Raw genomic sequence first — 23723 nt, 5'->3', positions numbered from 1 at the left:
ATGTTTGGGTGCTAATAATCCCAGATAAATTTTGTGAATGGCCCCTGTATATTTCACTGTTTTCCAGACATCCAAGTGAATACTGATATTATTATTACTAACATTCACTGGCTTACATCTGAGGTTTTTGGACATTCAAATTTTTTTTCCTGAGATGGTCAGGGTTCACATGTCAATATCAACTTCCATCAAATGTCAGCTAACAGGGAGCAAAATGCTTTTGCATTTAAGAGAAGGGACACTACCTACATTTATATAAACATGGTGTGTGTGAGATTGTATAATGAAATTTCTGAACAATACAAATTATTTTATTTCTTCTGTTGTGATTCTGTGCTTTTATAAAATAAATAAATACATTCACAGTTTTGAGTCGCAAGGCTTGAACTGCACCATTACAAGTAGTTTATACTCTCTTTGACTTCCAGTTTATTTTATTATTGTTGTTAATTTAAAAAGAATGCATCTGTGTATTTAGTGAGAAGATTGCTCATGGTGCTATACATGCCTACAACAGAAAAGGAAGTATTGGCATCAGTTTGGATGTATTAGAAAATGTGAGGAAACTTTAGAAAGAATGTTCACATTGTAAGATCCAGCTTCATGTTGCATTTCAGGGGTTCAAGAATTGTGTTTAGGTTTTAGGAGTCAATCAGGGTCTTGCAGATTGAAGAGGAGCTGCTTTCTTGTATGGGCTGGCTTATCTGTAACAGCATAGCATGTTATTTTCAGTGTAGCAGATATTACAGTCTCAAACCTGGAATGCTTGTCAGGAAATCCCCACTCCCACACTCCATATGATTTAATATAACACCTGTACGGAAGGGTAACTAACTTGGCATCTGTTTGAATCATGCTATGGTGTTGCGAGACAGTGGCGTTTTCAGTGGTGGGTACCAATGAATTCATTTTTGCCTTTTTTCCCAACCTGCAACAGGTACGGAATGATCTGACTGGTGTCCTGTATGGGGAAGATATTGAAATCTCAGACACAGAGAGTTTCTCTAATGATCCCTGCACAAGTGTCAAAAAACTCAAGGTGGGTGCAGCTATTGAAGCAAACTGGGCAGTAGAAAAGAAAATAATCATTGGCAATAGAATTGGCATTTTGCTGATAAATTATCCATGCAGTGCTGTTTGTAATAAAGAAGTAAATCGTATTGTATAGGATGCTGTGTTGTAATGGTGCAAGAATTAATATTGGAGGTAATATAATACTGGATGTGTTAAAAGCAGTTGTGGCTCATTTTAAAATGCACTAGCAGAGTCAGATGGAGCAAAGTAGAAAAGCTGTGAATGCTGCAGTCTCTCACCCTTAGGTACGTTATTTCTAAAAACATTCATCTAAGTTACCAACTGAGTGTCAAATAGGAAAAAAATAGGGATGTATCTAATGCTGGTCTTACGCAAAGAAGACCTGCTAAAATTAATAGAACTAAGTTAGTCATTTGTAATATAGAGTGCCATTTAGGCATAGGGCTCCTGCTGCTATCTAAGGGAAGGAAATATCGATGAGTTCATTGATAAATTTCACATTTTTTGCGAAAGTGGGAAACTCATTGGTCCTTGCTTTATAGCATTGGCTTAACATATAAACACATGTGCCAGAAATATGAGCTGGTTCTACCTTATAAAGCACCGTATTTTTTGCTCTATAAGACGCACTTTTCCCCTCCTAAAAAGTAAGGGGAAATGTGTGTGCGTCTTATGGAGTGAATGCAGGCTCCATGACTTCAGAGAAAGCAACGCGAAGCCTCCGAAGCGCAGTGGGAACGCTCCCGCTGTGCTTCGGAGGCTTCGGGCAGCTATCCCTGAAGCCAGGAGAGCAAGAGGGATCGGTGCGCACCGACCCCTCTTGCTCTCCTGGCTTCCCTTTGCTGGAGAGGCGCTGCGCAGCTTTCCCTCTCTGCGCAGCGCCCCTTCAGCGAAGTGGGAGGAGAAATGGAAGGGGCTCCGCTTCTCCTGCCGCTTCGCTGAAGGGGCGCTGCGCAGAGAGGGAGAGAATATTTTTTTTCTTGTTCTCCTCCTCTAAAACTAGGTGCGTCCTATGGCTGGGTGCGTCTTATAGAGCGAAAAATACGGTAAGTGGCTTAGTCGGTAAAGCATGAGACTTTCAGTTTCTGGGTTGTGGGTTCAAGTCCCACGTTGGGCAAAAGATTGGGCATTGCAGGGGGCTGGACTTGTGGTCCCTTCCAACTCTACAATTCTATGATTCTCTGTGTGTGACAATATGTATCCAACATATACATGCTGTGATGAATGTGTGCACATGTGGGGCAAGATGAGCCTAGAGGTAAATGCATGTGGACCTTGACCCACATACCAGTGTGCAAACTATTTCCCCCTTTCCACAAGAAGCAACAGTAAAATCCCACTTTGCACGAGAAAACTAAACATGGGTGATTGCACTTGTGTGATTTGTTAACTTTACTAATGTTTCTCCCCTCTAGTATCCAACTAACTAATAATCAGAGTAAAGCCACTGGAAATAAATGAACTTATGTTATTTGCCTTAGTTGAATGCAGCCTTCTGTGCGTGAGATTTTCGCTCTGCTGTTGGGTCTTGCCCACATCTCTGCCATTATCTCTCTTTATGATGTGTGCTGCCTCGATGCTGAACAGTAGATTATAATTTTCATGTTTATTACATTAGCCCTTCAGGACTGACCAAAAGTAGTAGGAGATAAAGGTTCCCTGCTAGGAAGCAGATGCTATTCCAGTTGATTGACACTTCATACCTTCTGTGTGAATTGCTGCAGATAAAAAGTAGGGCATACACATCTAAATTCTTAATGCCCATCTTTCTATCTTTTTATATTCTGGTCTCCTCAGCAAAACCAGACATTAATGCATTAGGTGCAGTGTGTGCTTCTCAAAAATCTGATGAAATGCATGTTTTTCAGTGACCATGCGGAGTGATTTTTTTAAGTAATTCATTCTAGTGTCAAAAAATTCAGTCCTTGATATCTTGATATCTTGATATCTTGATATCTTGATATCTTGATATCTTGATTTTTATTTTTATTTTTATTTTTATTTTTTATTTTATTTTTACTTTCTAATAAAGCTCCCTGAACTTAATTTGCACAGGTAATGGATGGACAAATTTAACAATGGAAACCAAAGACTGCCACCTTTTTGTGTGTGTATACCTTGAAGCCAGGACTTTCTTTAGTAAAAATTGAGGTACTGGTACTCAAATCTTGATAAAAGTGTCATGGGTGCTGGCACACAAAAGCTGCCATGGGCAGCAAAAAGATGGTGATGGCAGTACTATTACGAAGAAAACAAAAAACAAAACCATTGCTTGAAGCTTTCTAGAGATTTTGAGACATTGTTATTGAGCTGTCGTTACCCTTTGCACTTTAATTTTTGGTCTCTTGTCTTGGTCTCTGCTGAAATTAGTTATGCAGGGTTTTCCCCAAGCTGTCTCCTAGAAAAACCAGACTCGTTCCCAAGAAGGATAGCCAGCACTGATGAAAATACAGAAGTGATCATTTTGATGAGACCGTCAATGGCAGTCCCTGCACTGTGTCCGTGTTTTCCACTCCCTTGTGCCTGCAGACATTTTTGAAATGTTTTAATAATTAAAAAAAAAAAAAGTTTAGTAAAATACAGGATGGCTGCTTAGCACACTATCCGCATGAGCAACAATTAATCTCTTAAAAAACACCCCCAAAAGCAGTGCAAAGATACTTTTGCACTCAGCAATGTGTTGGCATTTCAAAATATTTCCATTTTGCCCTTTCTGTATCTTCTTTTAAGGGTAACTTGGCTATACCAGACACTGCTCAGAATTCAGCCTATTGAGTTTCACTATCTCCTCCCCTCTGAGGTGTTTCTTACCATGCCATTGGTGTCATTTTCCTTGGCAGGTGAAGTCACGCCTCTTCGCTTAGGCTTTCCGCGAGAGGGGATGTGCATTGGGTAGCTGAAGTTTTGTTTCTGCTGCTGGTTTTTAGTTGTAACTGAATTCTGTATTATTATTTTTTACAGTATTTTAATTTTACTGTTTAATTTTGGGTTTGGTTTGTGTGTATCTGCTGCCTAGCATCTCCCGGTGAAGGACAGATTATTAATAGTTTTAACAAATAAATAAATCAATGATTTATCAGTAAAATTGTGATAAGCATTTGATCCCCTGTGGGGTTAGCAAGAAAGCTAATCCTAAAGCCCTGTTCCCATGAATTGCCTTGGTGCCTCTGAAACATCTTTTGAAGGTTTTGAAATCCTTCCAAGGGTCTGACGCCTGTTAAGTCTTGTGACTTGACTGGGTTAGAATCCCAACTGGATTGCGATTTGGTGGGAGAGTAAAAATATGTATACCTAGGACTAATGTGCATTTGTTGTGAGTGAAAAGCACATATATATAGTCCACCTTGTTGCACCGGTGGGCTGAATCTGGTTGTTCCACTGGTGCAGCCATACAGCCCCAAACTCATTGCTTCCCAACCCCCATCCAGGTCAAGCAGCAGTGAATCTGGTGTTGGTTGGTTGTGGTTCTGCCTCAACACATGGTGCCACTTCTGGTGATATCTGAATCCTAGACTACCCAGGAGGTGCTTGTTGGTGTAAAATATGAAGCACCAATTAATTTTTTCTATAAACAAAGAGCATTTCAGTAATATAAGGCATTATAAAGGATGCTGTATGGACCACATAAGCCTTTGGACCTCAGCTTAATTAATGGACTCATCTGAAAGAGCACCGTTGGTTGCCCCCCATGTTACAGAACCCTGATTGGCTTTTGCCAGAAGTCAAGCTTTTAGTGTTGTGAGTCCTGTGTTGTGAAATACCCTTCCAGCAAAGATTCGGCAGTTATCCTCACTTTTTTTGTTTTCAGGTGTCTCTTGAAGGCCATTTTATGGGAGCAGGCCCACATGGCTGTTTAAACTTTCTTGATGAGCTAGCCATTTCAGGCTTTTTACGGTGCCTTGTGTATTGAGCTGGTGGCAATAAAAAATAATTACTAATTATTATTAAATAATTACTAATTATCTCACACCTGTGAGAGGAGAAGGTAGTGATTTCACTAACACGTCAATTTTTATTGTGTTCTGCAGGGAAATGATGTCCGAATTATCCTTGGCCAGTTCAATGAGGAAATGGCGGCCAAAGTATTCTGCTGTGTAAGTAAAGAAAAAAAGAGAGGGAGAAAAAGAGGGGCTCTCCAAACTTGGGTTTGGCCAATGCCCTGGTGGAAGATAACTTGGGAACTCTATGTATGCCACCGTGACAATTGAAGGGAAAGCAATAAATTTTCCCAGCTGATGGACGAAAGGACATGCTGGCTTTTGGACAAGGCAGAAGACTTTGAGAGGGCCTTAGCTAGAAATAAACGGACAGGCCATTTTGCAGGAAGCTATGCAACTACACATGCCAGGAGAGAGGGTGGCATGCTGTCAGCGCTGGCTCAGATGCAGCTCAGCATACAAGACTCAGTGTATTTAATTCTTTATTTAGGTAAATGGCATACAGCTTGGCAATGCTTCCCAGCCGGACTTGCTCCCATTAAGCAGTTGCCAGGACTGAAGGCCTCTGCGCTCTTCTCCCCCCTGAGACTCCTCAGCCAGAAGTTTCCCAAGCAGCCTTAAACTACGATGTTGGGGGGAACTGTGCTCTTTGTTCTGCCACAGGCATAGCCCTCTGTGTCCTCGGAGGCAAAGGGGGAGGGGAGCTTAGTACAGTAGGGATGGCAAGCTCCTGGGCTGCTTCTGCAGACTCTGCTGCTTCCTCCTCTGCTTCATCTGCAGAGTCTGCAGTGCTTTCTGCACCTGGCTCTTCTTGCTTGCCAAAGCCTGTAGCTTCTTCAGCATCCAACCATCCTCCCACCCCACTTCACCCTTGGACCTGTCCTCAGGGTCCCACCACCACTCCCTGGGCTCTGAGCCTCCCTCTTCTGAGGCTTCCCCAGATGGTACCTCCCAACATTCCTTGTCATCCAGACAATCCCTATCACACGCTGTGGGAGGGGAGAGTATTCCAGATCCCAACTAACAACCTTCTTTATCCATATGGCTCAGCTTGAGTGACTGAGAAGGAGCAGACTTCCAGTCTTGCTTTTTTTCTCACTTTGGAGCCCCATTCCTTCTTGTTTACTTTTTGGCCATCAAGCCTATATATGGAAGCTCTTAATGCTTCTGCATTAGGCATATTAATTATGAAGTTGTTTGTATTATAGCAGTCCTCAGTTGATGGCATCTTCTTGTGTATCCAGTACAGATTCTAAGTTATGTATAAGTATATATTTAGGGTCTCCCTTGTTAAAACGTGTGTGTTCCTTTAGGTTCATTTCCCCCCAAGAACGGTGTTTATTTTTAAGGAGCGGCTATCATAGCTGAGATTATTTAAACCTCTACAAGATTTTTATATATGTTGTAACTCTTTCTCCCCTCTTTTATGTTTCCACTGTAGGCATTTAATGAAAAGATGTTCGGCCCGAAATATCAGTGGATCATTCCTGGGTGGTATCAGAGCCACTGGTGGGAAAAAGCTATTCCAAAGCTTAACTCATCTCACTGTCTCACCATGAACCTTCTTGGCGCCATGGAAGGGTACATTGGGGTGGATTTTGAACCTCTCAGTTCAAAACCGATCAAAACCATTTCAGGAAGGGTGAGTTTGATTTCCTTTTTACCATTTTCTTGCAAAAAACTTCTGTCATAGTAGATTTACAGCCCAGTCTTAAACCTTGAGGTGGCAGCGCAAAAGCAGGGCTTAAGGGTAGAGCATGGTTCCTCTAATGGGATTTTGCAAAAGGTTCTTGGATCAAGAACCACAGCAGGGCTGCTTTGGCCAGATTCAGGGCTTGTCAGATCTCCCTGAGGTGCTTCAAACTGAGGCAGCGATGTCCAACGTGCTTCAGGGTGCTTTTTGGGAGGGAAAAAAAAACCCTGTCAAATATTAAAGTTATCCAGGGGGAAAAAACACCATCTAGCATTATGCATCACTTTAAAGTACTGTTGTACACCACCCCAGTCACCAAGAGGCCAGGAGTTCCAGGCACTTACTCAGAGTTCGGTTTTCTTGGAATGGGGGACAGCTCTGGTGTCTTTAGGATATATGGTTTATTTACACATAGATGCAGCCTGAGCCTACAGTGGGTGGGGTAGGGGTGGGGCTGGGGAGGCACACAGCATTAACACTCCAAAGTGTCTTGCTTCTCCCATAGCCACAGCTTTGGATTCCACCAGAAATCAGGCATGGCTCTATCTCTCCCTGGCTTCTGCCTGCTTATAGCTTCTAACTGAAATCAATAGGACAAGTTAGTAATGAAGGAAGTTCAATCTAAATCTGGTTCCAAGCAATTATTCTTAAATCAGTTTTCTCCAAACTAATGATACCAAAGGCACACTTCTTTTCTGAATTAAAATGGGGCACATGATTTATTTTGGCACCCAAAACATACTTTCAGAATGTAAATGGGTAACCGAGGGAACAACCTCAACTCTCTCCTTTTTGTCTTTCTAACTACCAGGCAGTTGAGGGAGTGGGGTGCTCATTTGCTCTTCTGGCACAGAGCTACTTCCTTACTTCCTTAACAACCCATACTTAGGATGTTACCTAAGTAGTGGCTGGCCTGGCCATTCCAGCAATTGGAACCTTGTTGGACCCAGGAATTAGAAAAGATTCAAGCATATAGCACTTCAGATGGGCAGAGGGGAGGGGCAAGGCAAGGCAACTTAAGTTGAAGCAGAGAGGGAGAGGGAGAGAAAAAAAATATGTTGACTCTTGTTTATAAAAGCATGTACATATGCACCTCAATGGCGCATGGATATTACTAAATCGTTTTCTGTTAGTAAACACAAACAATTATTTTGAGCTCTGTTTAGCAAATGAATTTCACCATGGCAACAGTGCCCCAAACAACATGAGGAAGATCTTGCTTATTTTACACTTAATGTAACGAGTTTAGAACTTGCAATGTTGTGCCATTTCTGGAGTTGGCGTGATTGGACCATTCAATCACTCTTGGTGGAGAGACTCTGCAAAATTGCTTGCCCATGGAGGAGGGGTGTCCATTGAGCACCTGAATGAGTTACTGCCGTGGGTTTATCTCCTTCAAATCAAGAACTACCCCCACCACAGTAGCCCACTGAGAAGAATGAGGTTGTTCCCTCGGTTACCCATTTACATTCTGAAAGTATATTTTGGGTGCCAAAATAAAGCATGTGCCCCATTTTAATTCAGAAAAAAGAGTGTGCCTTTGGTATCATTAGTTTGGAGAAAACTGATTTAAGAATAATTGCTTGGAACCAGACTTCGTTTGAACTTCCTTCATTACTAACTTGTCCTATTGATTTCAGTGGACCCAAGTGCAAGTAATTTAGTTTGGTAGGTCTAGGCAAGTCATTTTTAATGCAAGTCTACATCCACACCATAAATTCAAAGCACATTGCTTCTTTGAAAGAATCCTGGGAACCAGTTTGTTAAGAGTGCGGGGTACTTTATCCCTGTGAGGGACAAACTACAGTTCCCAGAATTGTTTTCAGGAAACCACATGCTTTAAATATGCTTTAAACATATTGTGGGGATACGACCTGAGTCACTAGTTGCCTTGATGGCACAATATTACACGATGAATGATAAAATTGTATTTTTCTGCCCTGAAATGCTTCTCATTATTTCTTGAGCTCCACAGGTCTCTTAAGGGCTTCCATGGCTTTTGACGTTTTGGGCACAGATTTTAACATGCTGATCAGTGAACTGGCCTTGTATTCTTTTACACAGACACCACAGCAGTATGAAGAGGAGTATGATCAAAGGCGAGGGAATGTTGAGCCAAGTAAGTTCCATGGCTTTGCTTATGATGGAATTTGGGTAATTGCCAAAACACTTCAGCAAGCAATGAAGATTCTCAATGCCACCAACAGAAACCAAAAAATTGAGGACTTTAACTACACCAACAAAGAACTTGGAAAAATTTTCCTAGATGCAATGAATCAGACCAGCTTCTTTGGTGTAACGGTAAGCCTGCCTTCATTATTTTAAACTGAAGTCTGGTAGCAGTCTCTTCCCTGGGCACTATATCAGCTGCCGGTTATTAGAAATAGAAACGTCTGTTGTGGAAAGTACTTCAGAAAAGAATATTTTGAGTGCTGAATCAAAGTTTTGTTGCTTTGTGGGTGTTTATTCCGGCAAAGCCTTCAGGGAAAATCTGCCCTCAGTCAAGATAATCAGGGTATTAGGGAGCAACTGGGTATGGATTTTCTCCTAGGCTTTTGTAAAAAGTTAGGGAATAGATGGGTAGTGGGTTTTAACCCCACGTTGGGCAGGGGGTTGGACTAGATGACCCCCGTGGTCCTTTCCAACTCTACAATTCTGCGAGTCTATGATCAGAGCTAGCGGGTTGTGATTAGTCTTACTGCAGTTTGAAAAGGTGCATATAGAATTAGGGAATCGTTTTCTCCAGCTGCAACTCAGGTGATTGCTTTTTCCAAACTAATTGGCAGTAAGCATGTATTAGACTAACCTGGTCATTGATCCTTAGAGCCATTCTGCACTATATATTTGAGGTGTACATCTAAGTTTATATAAATGCACTTTAAAAAAACCACACATAAACAAAATGTAATCAACGTTCGTCAGGGAGTCTCCTGAGAGTACACCAACAGGTGGTAAAACTGGACTTGGTTGTCTCCTAGTTGCTCTCACCACCTGAGAGGAAGAAGACATCAGTGGCTTAGACATCATATCTCTTCTGAGGGGAACTTCAGTCCACACATTGTTAGCATTTCAGCACCTTGTGCTTTTGAAGACAGTCTCTGGGACAGTCTATGAGGGAATGCCATTGCTAGTTCCTACTTCTGTCTTTATGGTTTGGCTGTGGGGTTTGTTTCATTCATCCTTTTAATATATGCTGGAACATTAAATTTGTAAGGCCCCTCAGAGATCATCTTTCATTTAGAAGGCAGAATAAACACATGCACAATAATAATCTATGTAAATTAATGACGGGGGAGCAGTTGAATGTGGTCTCCTCGTGCGGAGATGACCATCATCCCAGCCATAATGTGCAGTCCCATATACCATGTGCTAGGGATCTCTGCCCCCTTCTTGGTGGCCACCAGTTGGAAAGAGGTGATATGCAACACATTTCTGCAGTTCATATCATAAGGATTTTTGTGCAGCTCATAGTTAGACTGGAATTCACTAGCGCAAATTTTAGCAATGGCTGCCAACTTAGGCAGCTCTGAAAGGGGATTGTACAAACTCATGGAGAATAAGGCTGTCTGTGGATGCTGTTCATTATGGATAAACATGACCTCTGGTCAAATACCAGTTGCTGGGGATCACTAATACTGTTGCACCCATGTCCTGCTTTTAAGCTTCTCATAAACATCTGATTGGCCACTGTGAACGTATAATGCTGGACTACATGAGCTTTCGGTCTGATCCATAAGAGCTCTTTTTGTATTACTACATGGGAACAGGGATCACTTGTATGTTTTTTATTTATCAATTTATCGATTTCTATTTATAAACCACTTCCTGTAAACTGTCTCGGAAGCCATTTAACAGTAAAAGCAGTTATGGCAATTACATATATGAAATAGGAAAAGGTAAAAGACCCCTGGGCGGTTAAGTCGTGTCAAATTCAACTGCTCATCTCTGCTTTCAGGCCGAGGGAGCCGGCATTTGTCCACAGACAGCTTTTATGGGTCATGCCAGCATGACTAAACCGCTTTTGGTGGATAGAAACGCCATTTACTTTGCTGCCACAGTGGTACCTGTTTATCTACTTGCACTGGTATGCCTTCAAACTGCCAGGTTGGCAGGAGCTGGGACAGAGCAACAGGAGCTCACCCAATTGCGCGGATTCGAACTGCTGACCTTACGACTGGCAAGCCCAAGAGGCTTAGACCATACACGAGTCCTATATATATGACTATCATATATAATAACAGTTCCAAATCTAGTGCAGATGCAGGCTGGGATGAAAGCTTTCACTTAAAATGCCTTTCGAAAAAGTTGTTAATTGTGCCTTTAGAAGTGCTACCGTATCTCACTGGGGCTAGGACCCTTGGTACTAGCAGAAATATTTATGGATTGGATCTAGGTGACTTCCGTCTAATGTCTGGAAATACCCAGAGACCTGTGATGTGCTGAACTTCTCAGTATGTTAGAAGCCTCTGAGCATGCTCAGACAGGCTTAGCCACTCTTGAAACTAGAGCGCAGCAGCACCGAATTATTTTCCCTGGCAAAACTTTTCGGTGTTTTTACTTATCTACAGTTGCTTTTGCAACAACTGCCAGCTTGAGCAATTAAGGAAGTGGGAAATCTGCTTTCAAGCTTTTAACAGGTGCTTAGGTATATCCCTTAATCAATCTAGGCTGTTGGACTTCATGGTAGAGTTTCTCTACATTTCTACACTCGTGTCAACTGCAAAACAGAAAAAAGAGGCATTGGGCAAAAACACCGGTCTCACTGGTGATCTTCTGGAAAGCCAACCAAAAGAAAAATTAAATAGGGAGCAACCTTTACGATAGCTAATGAGCTTGACAAGCAGAAGGGATGTAAATATTTTATGGGCTTCCCAGTTCGGTTCCTTGTAAAGGTCGGTTAGGAAGTGCATCCGTTTTAAAGCATGCAAGAAGCCTTTTAAATAGCCACATTGATGCACACAATTCCCCAGGGGAATTTTTTTTCTGGCTTGGCTTTTTCTCTGAGAGAAAACAACAAGGCATCTATAGACCACGCCTTTGCTTAAGGATCAGTATTGCCACACAGCAGGCATGCTCTGGGAGAAATGTGCACATGCTTGAAATCCCTGAGGAAATTCATAAGAAGAAGTTCAGAATAATCGCCATGCTTCCCCGCTCTCCTGTTCCAACTAGGATAAGAGGGTCTCTGCTGTGCTGGGAAAGATCTAGGAAGAACTAACTTAGGAGGAGAGGGCAGCCAGCAGCAGGATGCAGTAGCAAGGCACAAAACCAGTCTTTCTCAAACTTAGGTCTCTGGCTGTTGCGGGATTTCTTCTCCACTGATCTCTGACCACTGGTCCTAGGGATGATGGGAGCTGTAGCCCAACAACAGCAGGGGACCCAAGTCTGAGAAACACTTCCAGAAGACAGACAGCTCAGATACTGCAAAACCTGGGAAAACTCTTGAGGAAGTTGACCCTACCAAATATGAAGTGCAATACAGAGCTACTTACACATTCTATCAAATGGGTGGTCAAATTTAACATACAGGATGTTATTTTTTTAGGGAGCAAGTGGGGAGCCAGATCAGGATCACAGGAAGGCAGATTAATCCTCTCTCCCCATGCCATGGATCGAATTAAAACTGCATCCTCACTAGCTGTTGTTTACTGCATGAAGGAGGTGGCCATTGGCACTAAAAACAGCCTCTCTCCTCTCGTAAATAGCATCTTGGGTGGGATGCATAGGCACCAGCTCCTGGGGAGTGATGCACTCTGGGGGCTCCCCAATGTTTTTTTGAGGGCCCTGGGCCCCCTTAAGGGCTGCATGTACAGCAGGACATCATACGATATCAGGATGTCACATGATGTTGCGTCGGGCCACCTCAATGAAGCTGGCGTCTCTGGCAGGGTGCATGGGCTGATACTCTTTGGTAAGAGTGATGAGAAGAATCACATTTTCCTCTCTAGCTCGGAATGGAAAAGGGGCAGAGATCATCCCTCCAGTTTCTGTGCTGTGCTGAGAAGCACGGCTCGATGACACAAGGGATCCCTGTGCTTGGGGCCAGAGCCTTGTAACAATTCATTATTTATTTCAAGAATTTGTATAATGCTTAATCACAGCAGTGCAAAAGAGCCCCAAAACAATAAGACTAAGACCAAGTTAAAACTGTGGCACTGACTGGCACCTAGCAAGCGCCAGTACAAATCTCATGGAGACCAGGGTTGGCTGTTTTGGCATGGGGCAACAAAGTGATTCTGAGAGTCTGATGTTGTTGTTGTTTAGTCGTGTCCAACTCTTCGTGACCCCATGGACCAGAGCACGCCGGGCACTTCTGTCTTCCACTGCCTCCCGCGGTTTGGTCAGACTCATGCTGGTAGCTTTGAGAACACTATCCAACCATCTCGTCCTCTGTCGTCCCCTTCTCCTTGTGCCCTCCATCTTTCCCAGCATCAGGGTCTTTTCCAGGGAGTCTTCTCTTCTCATGAGGTGGCCAAAGTATTGGAGTCTCAGCTTCAGGATCTGTCCTTCCAGTGAGCACTCAGGGCTGATTTCCTTCAGAATGGATAGGTTTGATCTTCTTGCAGTCCATGGGACTCTCAAGAGTCTCCTCCAGCACCATAATTCAAAAGCATCAATTCTTTGGCGATCAACCTTCTTTATGGTCCAGCTCTCACTTCCGTGCATCACTACTGGGAAACCCATAGCTTTTACTATACGGACCTTTGTTGGCAAGGTGATGTCTCTACTTATTAAGATCTTATGACCAGGTGCCAAAACATGCCTTCAAAGTGTATTTTGCCATTCTGAGCTAATTCCTCTTCAACAAGCCTATGGAAAGTTTATTTCTCTTGAGTCTGATGAGTGAGGGGTCCTGGGCTGATGATCTGGGCTAGTGGTCAGTATCACTGAGGTCAGCGGACTGAGGCTCAACACCATCTTCCTGTCAAAGTTGTCAGTGACCAAAAATAAAACCTGGAGCCAGTGGCCAGTGCCGGCAAAGTAATGCATTCAGGGGCAGCTGCAGAGAAAAGGCTTGTGATTTAAAACGCCCATCACTGCTATCATGTCAATGCATTTCTGCTGAAGCCAAATGGCTTCTTCCCTTCCGCAAAGACTGTTAGCAATCTCATGTGCAGAGCAGCAGATTAATTCTTCTTCAGCGCGCTCAAATAAAGGACATCATTTAAAATAAGAGCATCTGGCAAGTTTGCAGATTTTTTTTTTGCAGTCTGTTTATGATGAGACCTTTTCTAACCCTAGAGTAATTTCATGATCTGTCCCTCAGCAGAGCAGCAATCCTTGCAGCTAAGTCATTTGCTAACCAAACATTTATCTGCACTTGGATGCTCAAGAACTGCTTGAGGTAGAAGAGCTATTAGTATATTCTGAAATGCTTTATAAATTCTGTGTGCCTTATATGTGTGTTTTTGTTAATGAATGGAAAGCTAGTAGCCTGTAGGAAAGATTTTTTTGTCGCAACCATAAAGGAATTCTAATCGCCGATTGCATTATAATACATTAACATAGCCTCTGAGAATCTTAGGCTATGTTTAAGCCAGTGGAAGGTTTTCTCTGTGGCACATATGGCATTAAAGTGGTTGGATAAGATACGGGGCTGTTGACATACCACATTCCTAACGTATATACCTAAAAATGTGAATGTGACAAGTGATTTGCAAACTCGTATTGGTCCAATTATTAAAGCCCTGGGATTGGCTACAACTCCCTGTTGAGTCTACATTCAGCAGTAAACCAGGGTCTGTTGCTGTGTAATTTATGAAACAGCCTGAGAGTTCTTGTTTCCCAACACTTCCTAGTGTCATAATAAATGGTGTCTGGTACATACATTATGGGTCTGCCTTAACTGCCAAGAAACAGCTGCAGAAAAATGTGGGATGCAAGTTTCATTTAAATGAGTGTGCACTTTTTTGTGTTTTTGCCGAAAGCTGGATGCTAGGATATTTGCATACTAAACTGGGCCTTTACTCTTAGGTTATTTGGTGATGTGCATAGCACTGACTTCCCTGCCTTCATAATCTGGTAGATGTTTTCTGGTGGTGCAGATTATTCTTATCCCATGAATTAGGCACTCACATCTATATATTTTAGCATATAGTATATTGTGTAGCATTCCAAGTTTGTCGTGTACATTACCTATAGAATCCTTATGCCAACCCTGTAGGACAGGTCATTATTATTTATCTCTATATTGCTGGTTGAGGCTGAGACAACAGTGACTTTCTTAAAACCATCTAATAAGGATGTGGCTATGACAGGACTTGGAGACTCCTCTTCTACCTTAGCCCAGGCACCCCCAGACTTGGCCCTCCAGCTGTTTTGGGACTACAATTCCCATCATCCCTGACCACTGGTCCTATTAGCTAGGGATGATGGGAGTTGTAGTTCCAAAACAGCTGGAGGGCCGGGTTTGGGGGTGTCTGCTTTAGCCACTACACTACAGCAATTTTGGTTTCTTTTGTAGGAGTGTAATATGGCTAGGGGACCTTTGTATAAATGCACAATAACACAGCCATCCTATGCTCATTTACTGAGTGGCAGTGGTTTATTTGTGGGGAAAGGATGCCGGTACTCTGGGCGGTTGCCCTGCGTGCAAAATTTCCTTGGGGCCAGGAAAAACAATTACATACAAAACAATTACCGTATTTTTCGCTCTGTAAGACGCACCAGACCACAAGACGCACCTAGTTTTTGGAGTAGGAAAACAAGAAAAAAATATTCTGAATCCCAGAAGCCAGAACAGCAAGAGGGATCGCTGCGCAGTGAAAGCAGCAATCCCTCTTGCTGTTCTGGCTTCTGGGATAGCTGTGCAGCCTGCATTCGCTTCATAAGACGCATACACATTTCCCCTTACTTTTTAGGAGAGAAAAAGTGAGTCTTATAGAGCAAAAACTACGGTACATGTTTTAATGGAACTTCATTAAGATCTTGGTATATAGTTGTTACATGATGCGTGATAATTAAATGACTTGCTGACACACCATACCTCTTTCTGTACTCTCAGTACCTTGACTGTGCCTGTCTTTTTTCACCACAGGGTCATACCATCCAAGAGAGCCTGGTTTTGGAAAGGAGGCAGCAAGGCTCCAGGATCCTGTCAGAGCCTCACACCTCCTTCCCCAAGCCCAGGAAGCATTTGCCCAGCTTAAGAAAGGAGGTGTGATGCTCTGAGGAGATCCAAGAGCCCTCCTGCCTCCTCCCCCCCCAAAAAAAGGTGGCAGTACTGCTTACAGCTAGGGAAACAAGCACTGCTAAGCAGAAGTATAATTGTTTTCAGGGCATTTTACTTCCACTTACATATGGTTAAAAGGTGAAGGGACCCCTGACTATTTGGTCCAGTCGTGACCGACTCTTTATCGGCCGAGGGAGCCGGTGTACAGCTTCCGGGTCATGTGGCCAGCATGACTAAGCCGCTTCTGGCGAACCAGAGCAGCGCACGGAAACGCCGTTTACCTTCCCGCCGGAGCGGTACCTATTTATCTACTTGCACTTTGACGTGCTTTCGAACTGCTAGGTTGTCAGGAGCAGGGACCGAGCAACGGGAGCTCACCCCGTCGCGGGGATTCAAACCGCCGACCTTCTGATTGGCAAGTCCTAGGCTCTGTGGTTTAACCCACAGCGCCACCCATGTCCCTTTACATATGGTTACAACTATGTAAATAATGCTAGACCATTATTCCAGTTAACCTCAAATTTCCCTAGTTCTTATATGTCTTCAGAAGCAGGGCTAGATTAGAGGGCACCTTGGGCAATGCCGCCCTGGTGGGGCCCTCCATGCAAATGTCACAGGAAGTGGCAGGGTAGGTGGGAAGCTGCTATGGGGATGGATGGCGGCATATGGACAGGTATTCCAAAACGAAGTATTGGGAGAGGCAGTAACTGTCTGCCACTACCGTCCTTTGGCAAGTTGTAAAACTCTCTACACCTGTTCTTGGGCTTCTACACTGCCTGCTTTCTCCAGAATGAGCATTGTACATTTACTGTTGCTGCAGAGAATTGAAACGACAAAACAGAGTGTTGTCCTTTTTTGTCACTCTGTCTTATTTGTCCAGGGTGATTTTTTCAGACTGAAAATGCAGTATCGGCTTGTCCACTTACTGAGGCTTCTCCCTAAAGTGGTGCTTGAATTAGTAATTTCCTCTTTGCCCCTTCCTTTGAAAGCAGCGCCTGCTTCTTAGCTACACTGAATAAATTTAAAGCACATTTTAAGTGTCCGCCCCTCAACCAAAGGATCCAGGGAACCATAGGGTGGTGTGTGTGTGTGTGTGTGTGTGTGTGTGTGTGTGTGTTTTACGGTTGCTGGGATTTGCAGCTTTCCAAGGGGTAAACTTACAGTTCTTGAGATTATTTGAGAGAGGGAATGTGCTTTAAATGTATGTGCGTACACAGCCTTGGTTTCTTCCTATTCACTGTCATTTACATGGTATTCCTGAATCAGCTCCAGTAGGTTTCTATGGCTTGGGGTGGGGTAGTCTGAACAATCGCCCACACTCTCCCCTCCCCCCGCCACCTTCGTGGTAGTAATCCACGAAGAAATCATAAAAAAATGAAACAAAATAATTAATTGGTAGTAGTTCCTTCTGCAAAGAGGAAAGCAGTAATTAAAACTCCCCTACCAAAGAAAACAGGAGCTCGCTGTAATTAAAATGTTGATTCATGAACGCCACTGTCACAAGAGCGAACAGGAAGAAACTAATTAGGGTCAGTAGCTGAAAAACAGAAGCTGCTTTCGAAGAAAGGAGCACCAGAGGAAACTATATATTAAAGTTGGGAGTGATAAGTGGGGTCTTTGTGGATTACAAAGCATATATCGCAAGCCAATCGTAGCCCCATGGTGTTGATGACCAGGTGGGTGTTGAAATGGTGCACATTCACCCCATTGGTGGAGGGGTGGGGGTTGGTCTTCAAAGCGACAGAGGCCCTTCTCCACCAAATCTGGTGCTAAACGGCTGTCAGTACTTCCCTTGCTGATGGTAGACTGTGGAAAGCTATGAATTGTGGGCATCTCGGGGTTGGGGCCCCCCGATGCCAGTGGCTTTGGACCAAGAGTCCCATGGCCTGATTCTTTTATATATATAATTTTTATTAAATTTTGTGTTTTGCAGTTTAAAATGCTCATTTTACATCCTTAAAATATCAACGACTTCCCTTCTTCTCTTTCCATGGTTCATTTTACATCACTGCATATTTTACAAAAACTATACCATTCAGTATTCCATTGTTGCATCCATCAAAACTTATTCACACTGTTGAATTTATCTTAATGCTGCCAACATTTTTAGCTGTACAGTGGTACCTCGGGTTACATACGCTTCAGGTTACAGACTCTGCTAACCTAGAAATATTACCTCGGGTTAAGAACTTTGCTCCAGGATGAGAACAGAAATCGTGCTCCGGCAGCGCGGCGGCAGCAGGAGGCCCCATTAGCTAAAGTGGTGCTTCAGGTTAAGAACAGTATCAGGTTGAGAACAGACCTCCAGAACGAATTAAGTTCTTAACCCAAGGTACCCCTTTACACAATTATTTCCCATATATTCAATAAACGTTGTCCAGTCTTCTTTAAACGTATGTTCTTCAGGTTCTCTTATTCTGCATGTTAAGTCTGCAAGTTGTGCATATTCTGTCAACTTAAGTTGCCAATCTTCTTTGGTTGGGAACTCACTCGTTTTCCATTTTTGGGTCAGCAAAACATGGGCTGCAGTAGTAGCATACATAAATCACCTTTTTTGACTCCTGGGGATTTCAGTCTGAATTATCCTCAACAGAAAGGACTCTGGTTTTTTGGGGGGAAAGTACTTTCAAACATTTTTTTCCAATTCATTATGGATCATTTCCCAATACTCTTTTACCCTTTTACAAGTCCACCACATATGAAAGACCATTCCCTCCGCCTCTTTGCATCTCCAGCACTTACCGTATTTTTCGCTCTATAAGACGCACCAGACCATAAGACGCACCTAGTTTTTGGAGGAGGAAAACAAGAAAAAAATATTCTGAATCCCAGAAGCCAGAACAGCAGGAGGGATCGCTGTTTCTGCTGCGCAGCGATCCCTCTTGCTGTTCTGGCTTCTGGGATAGCCGCACAAAGCCTCCTCAGGGCAGCGGGATGAAGGCTCCGCCTGCCCTGAAGAGGCTTCGCGCAGCTAAGCCAGAAGCTAGAACAGCGAGAGGGAGCACTGCGCAGCGATCTTGCTGTTCTGGCTTCTGGGATAGCTGTGCAGCCTGCATTCACTCCATAAGATGCACACACATTCCCCCTTACTTTTTAGAAGGGGAAAAGTGCATCTTATAGAGCGACAAATACGGTATCTGATTCAGTCTTAAACATCTTAGCAAGCCTACTTGGAGCTAAATACCATCCGTGAATCATTTTCAGGTGGCCTGGTTCTTGGATTCCTTAGCTAAGTGGTGTGGTTTAAACTGGGTGGAAGGGAACCTGTCCCAGACTTCTGTACTGGTTGTCACAACCCAGGAGAGCTCTTGATGCAACAGCTGCTCAACCACTCCATGCCTCCTTGGCATCCCATAACAATTTCTCCTCTCAGATGTTGTCTGTGAGGATGGGTACCACCAGATTTTAGTGGGAAGTACATTTAAAAAAAAGTGGGACGTGGGTGGCGCTGTGGGTTAAACCACAGAGCCTAGGACTTGCTGATCAGAAGGTCGGCGGTTCGAATCCCCGCGGCGGGGTGAGCTCCCGTCTTTCGGTCCCAGCTCCTGCCCACCTAGCAGTTCGAAAGCACCCCTAAGTGCAAGTAGATAAATAGGTGCCACTTTATAGCGGGAAGGTAAACGGCGTTTCCGTGTGCTGCGCTGGTGCCGGCTCGCCAGAGCAGCTTCGTCACGCTGGCCACGTGACCCGGAAGTGTCTCCGAACAGCGCTGGCCCCCGGCCTCTTAAGTGAGATGGGCGCACAACCCCAGAATCGGTCACGACTGGCCCGTACAGGCAGGGGTACCTTTACCTTTACCGTACATTTTTTTAAAAAAATGCAGCATGGAACCGCCATTTTATTACCACCCAGCTGATTCCAGGAAAGCAAAGTGCTAAATAGTTCTAGTGTGAAATCATCCTTCATGTGTGAAGTGGAAACTGGGCCACCGGTATATTATAATATGGCCGCAGTCCCAAGTTCTTCGTTCGTGCCTAGTTCTGCCCAGGGGCACCTTTTGCTGGGGATTTCTGCAGCAAGGGGAGTTTATTGTGAAAGCGTTCTTTTTCAATGTAAAAATGATAGCAACTGACAGCTTTTCACTAAAATAAAATCAAATGTTTGGATGCCTGCTTCAAAATGGGCCCAGATGCAATCTTCTGCACCTTTTCTAACACTGATACTTAAACCTCCTAACTTTGTGCCAGAGAACTATAAATGATATGCTTTGTGGTGATTACTGTAAATATTGGTAGAATTTTTTTATTAACCCCCCCTCAAAAATATTTTAAAAATTGGTTTTGAAAGCATTTAAAATTAATCTTTTTCTAAACTGTGAATGTGCAAAATGTTAAGACAGCTGTTTTGTTTCCTAAGTGGTACTCTTACAAGAGAGTGTGGAATCTTTTAAATTCTAGCAAACAGCAAGTGAATTACAGTGGAACCTTGGTTGTCGAACGTAATCTGTCCCAAAAGATTGTCTGACTTCCGAAACGTTCGATAACGGAGGCGCAATTGCCAGTTGGCAAAATCCATTGAAAAAATGGAGAAATGTGCCTTGGAAGCCGTTCGACTTCCAAGGCGCGTTCGAAAACGGAAGCATTCACTTCCGGGTTGTCGGTGTTCGAAAGCCAAAACGTTCGACTTCTGAAGTGTTTGAAGACAGGGGTTCAACTGTACTGTCTAGCAGGGCTATTCCGTACCCAAGAAGCTGATGTAAAATTAAGTTAAGCTGGGGTAAAGTATGCCAGATCCAGACTCCATTCTGAAAAACTTGCCTCTAGATAGCGTTTGAGTTACACTAACCATCTCCCCACCCCCTGGGGGTCATGTGACCAAGATGAACGAGCTTAAGATACAGCCTAAATCCCTTCTCTCTAATTCATGCCTTTTTCCAGGGCTTAGGTCAATTTAAGATCCACCTGCACTGGTTCAACCAACTGCATACCAGCCGAGCCAGAATTGGTGGGGGGAGAGCAGTGGAGAATGGAGAATAGCCTTTCTGTGCCCTGAGCAGGAAACTCCTACTCAGCCCCAGAGCCCCTGAATTCTAGCCCCACTCATTCTGGTGGAATCTACTTCAGGATTGCTCCCAAATCATTAAATAACATTTCGTCATCTGAATTGCAGATTTCCATGTAGAGTATTTCAACCTAGATTTTCCATGCAGGGTATTGTTATTCTATTTGGTACCCCGAAATCAAGATCAACCACTCAAGGCCCCATTACCTTGAGACACTGACTTTCCTGCAACTGCATAGGGTGTTTGTTGAACTAAGGTTCCAACAGATGCCCTCAGCATATTTAGAGGGGACATACCTGGGAATTCCCCATATGGAAAGCAAATTGATTTATGGATGCAATCAGGTTGAGGATGTCATGCATTACCTGCTACTTCTCCCTTTATATTCAATGCCCAGAGAAATTTTATCACCTGTTCTTGACTGTCTCTCAGGCCAATCCCCCAGGAGGTGACAGTCGAACTCCTAACTAATAAAGATCTACAGATTACACACCTGGTAGCCAAATTTGCTCTGGCGGCTAAGAAACTCCGTTCCGGATATGTTAATGTTCTCATTTTTTTTTTAAAAAAATTATGCTGTAAACTTTTTATGCTGTAAACGTTTTATAGAGTATGTTGTGCAATTTCAGAGGAAAGCCTTGCCATGCCCTCTGCTGTACTGTTTTGGCTATGCACAATAAATTGATTGATTGGCTGGTTGGTTGGTTCATTGATTGATTGATTCCCACGAAGGGTATTCCATTGGAATTGGTATGAGCAGAAACATGATTGTATAACATGAAATGATTCACACAATGCAGTGTCTGTGAAGGTGCCTTATAAATAAATAAACATATATATATTGATACACACATGATGTCTTGACAAGCTCTATGTGAGGACTGGGAGGAAAGGTGATGGAAGGTGTAGAAGGGGCAGTGGTCAGTTTGACACCGTGCAGAATTCTAACGTAGCTGGAACAGCTACCAGTTTAAACTTAGCTTTCACATTTGTCTTTCGCAGATGTAATTTGAAGGCGGTATAGGATGAAAATCTTTGGGCACATGGAAGTTTGAAGTTCTCACTGCATGCTCTTGTTCTCCTGAAAGAGGAAGCTGCTTTTCTGTCTTAAATGTTAACATGTAGAACTGCACCAGCAGAGTCTCTCTCTCCCTCCCTCTCTCCTTCAGTCTGGGGATTGTGGGCAGAGGCAACATTCACTGCAGTATTATTGCACAGAAATTGTGAAGCTGAACCATGCGATAGAATTTGGGGTTTTGTTTTGTCAGCTCAACACTGGAGACTGTGGGGATGTTTGTAGGTACTTAAAATGACACAGTTTTGCCTGCCTCTAGGGAAACTATGGTAAGTTCTTAAAGAAATGGGAGTGCCTGATCACCTCATCTGTCTCCTGAGAAATCTCTATGTGGGACAAGAAGCTACAGTTAGAACTGGATATGGAACAACTGATTGGTTCAAAATTGGGAAAGGAGTACAACAAGGCTGTATGTTGTCTCCCTGCTTATTTAACTTATATGCAGAATTCATCATGTGAAAGGCTGGGCTGGATGAATCCCAAGCCAGAATTAAGATTGCAGGAAGAAATATCAACAACCTCAGATATGCAGATGACACAACCTTGATGGCAGAAAGTGAGAAGGAATTAAAGAACCTTTTAATGAGGGTGAAAGAGGAGAGCGCAAAATATGGTCTGACGCTCAACATCAAAAAAACGAAGATCATGGCCACTGGTCCCATCACCTCCTGGGAAATAGAAGGGGAAGAAATGGAGGCAGTGAGAGATTTTACCATGATCACTGCAGATGGAGACAGCAGCCACGAAATTAAAAGACGCCTGCTTCTTGGGAGAAAAGCAATGACAAACCTAGACAGCATCTTAAAAAGTAGAGACATCACCTTGCCAACATAGGTCCGTATAGTAAAAGCTATGGTTTTCCCAGTAGTGATGTATGGAAGTGAGAGCTGGACCATAAGGAAGGCTGATCGCTGAAGAATTGATGCTTTTGAATTATGGTGCTGGAGGAGACTCTTGAGAGTCCCATGGACTGCAAGAAGATCAAACATATCCATTCTTATGGAAATCAGCCCTGAGTGCTGACTGGAAGGACAGATCGTGAAGCTGAGGCTCCAATACTTTGGCCACCTCATCAGAAGAGAAGACTCCCTGGAAAAGACCCTGATGTTGGGAAAGATGGAGGGCACAAGGAGAAGGGCACGACAGAGGACGAGATGGTTGGATAGTGTTCTCGAAGCTACCAGCATGAGTTTGACCAAACTGCGGAGGCAGTGGAAGACAGAAGTGCCTGGCTTGCTTTGGTCCATGGCGTCATGAAGAGTCGGACATGACTAAACGACTAAACAACAACAGGGAAATGAAGGTGGAGAGCGACTTCTGGGTCCTTGCAGAGTTCCCAGCCACCCTTTTAAGTGGGGGGGGGGGGCTTTAAAAAAGGGAGGAAGGGGCAAGGAATCCAAAGCCCATTGCAAAAGACTGTGGACTCAGGTCACCTCCTGCTAACAGCTCCCCACCCCCCACCCCCGCTGTGAGATTGTGGTTTGGGGGTGTGGAGTCAGTCTTGTGTTTTTCACATGTTGTGTGTTTAAAATCCGCCTACCAGCTTCCCAAGACTTAAGAACGAAGATCCACAATGCACAAAAGAAGTTCTTACTGAGAGAGATGTTGGGAAAGCATTAGAAAGGGTTGTGGGTTAAAATAATTACTGGAGATATAGACGTTTCGGAAATGAGACACTTTCTTTTGTGTTTGTTTTCTCTCCCCCCTTCCCCCCCCTTCCCTGTTTCTACCTTTTGTTTAGACTTGACAGTCTGTCAAGATGCAAGTGATGGATTTTATCAGCCCCGTCCTAGTTGTCAAATGCAAAT

General features: G+C 43.6%; 1 protein-coding gene across 1 annotated transcript in view; it reads left to right on the top strand.

The window, feature by feature from the left end:
- Positions 1-23723, top strand: part of GABBR2 (gamma-aminobutyric acid type B receptor subunit 2) — a 288773-nt gene that overhangs the window by 99270 nt on the left and 165780 nt on the right. The window contains exons 4-7 of the mRNA XM_083519142.1: positions 938-1039; positions 5064-5129; positions 6415-6615; positions 8731-8967. Of these exons, the coding sequence (XP_083375268.1) occupies positions 938-1039; positions 5064-5129; positions 6415-6615; positions 8731-8967 (606 nt within the window). The remainder of the gene's footprint in view (positions 1-937; positions 1040-5063; positions 5130-6414; positions 6616-8730; positions 8968-23723) is intronic.

This window comes from Podarcis liolepis (assembly GCF_965112155.1).
Source record: "Podarcis liolepis genome assembly, chromosome: 8".
Taxonomy (NCBI): domain Eukaryota; kingdom Metazoa; phylum Chordata; class Lepidosauria; order Squamata; family Lacertidae; genus Podarcis; species Podarcis liolepis.
The sequence above is the reverse complement of the archived record's forward strand: the minus strand, read 5'-3'. Positions and strand labels throughout refer to the sequence as shown.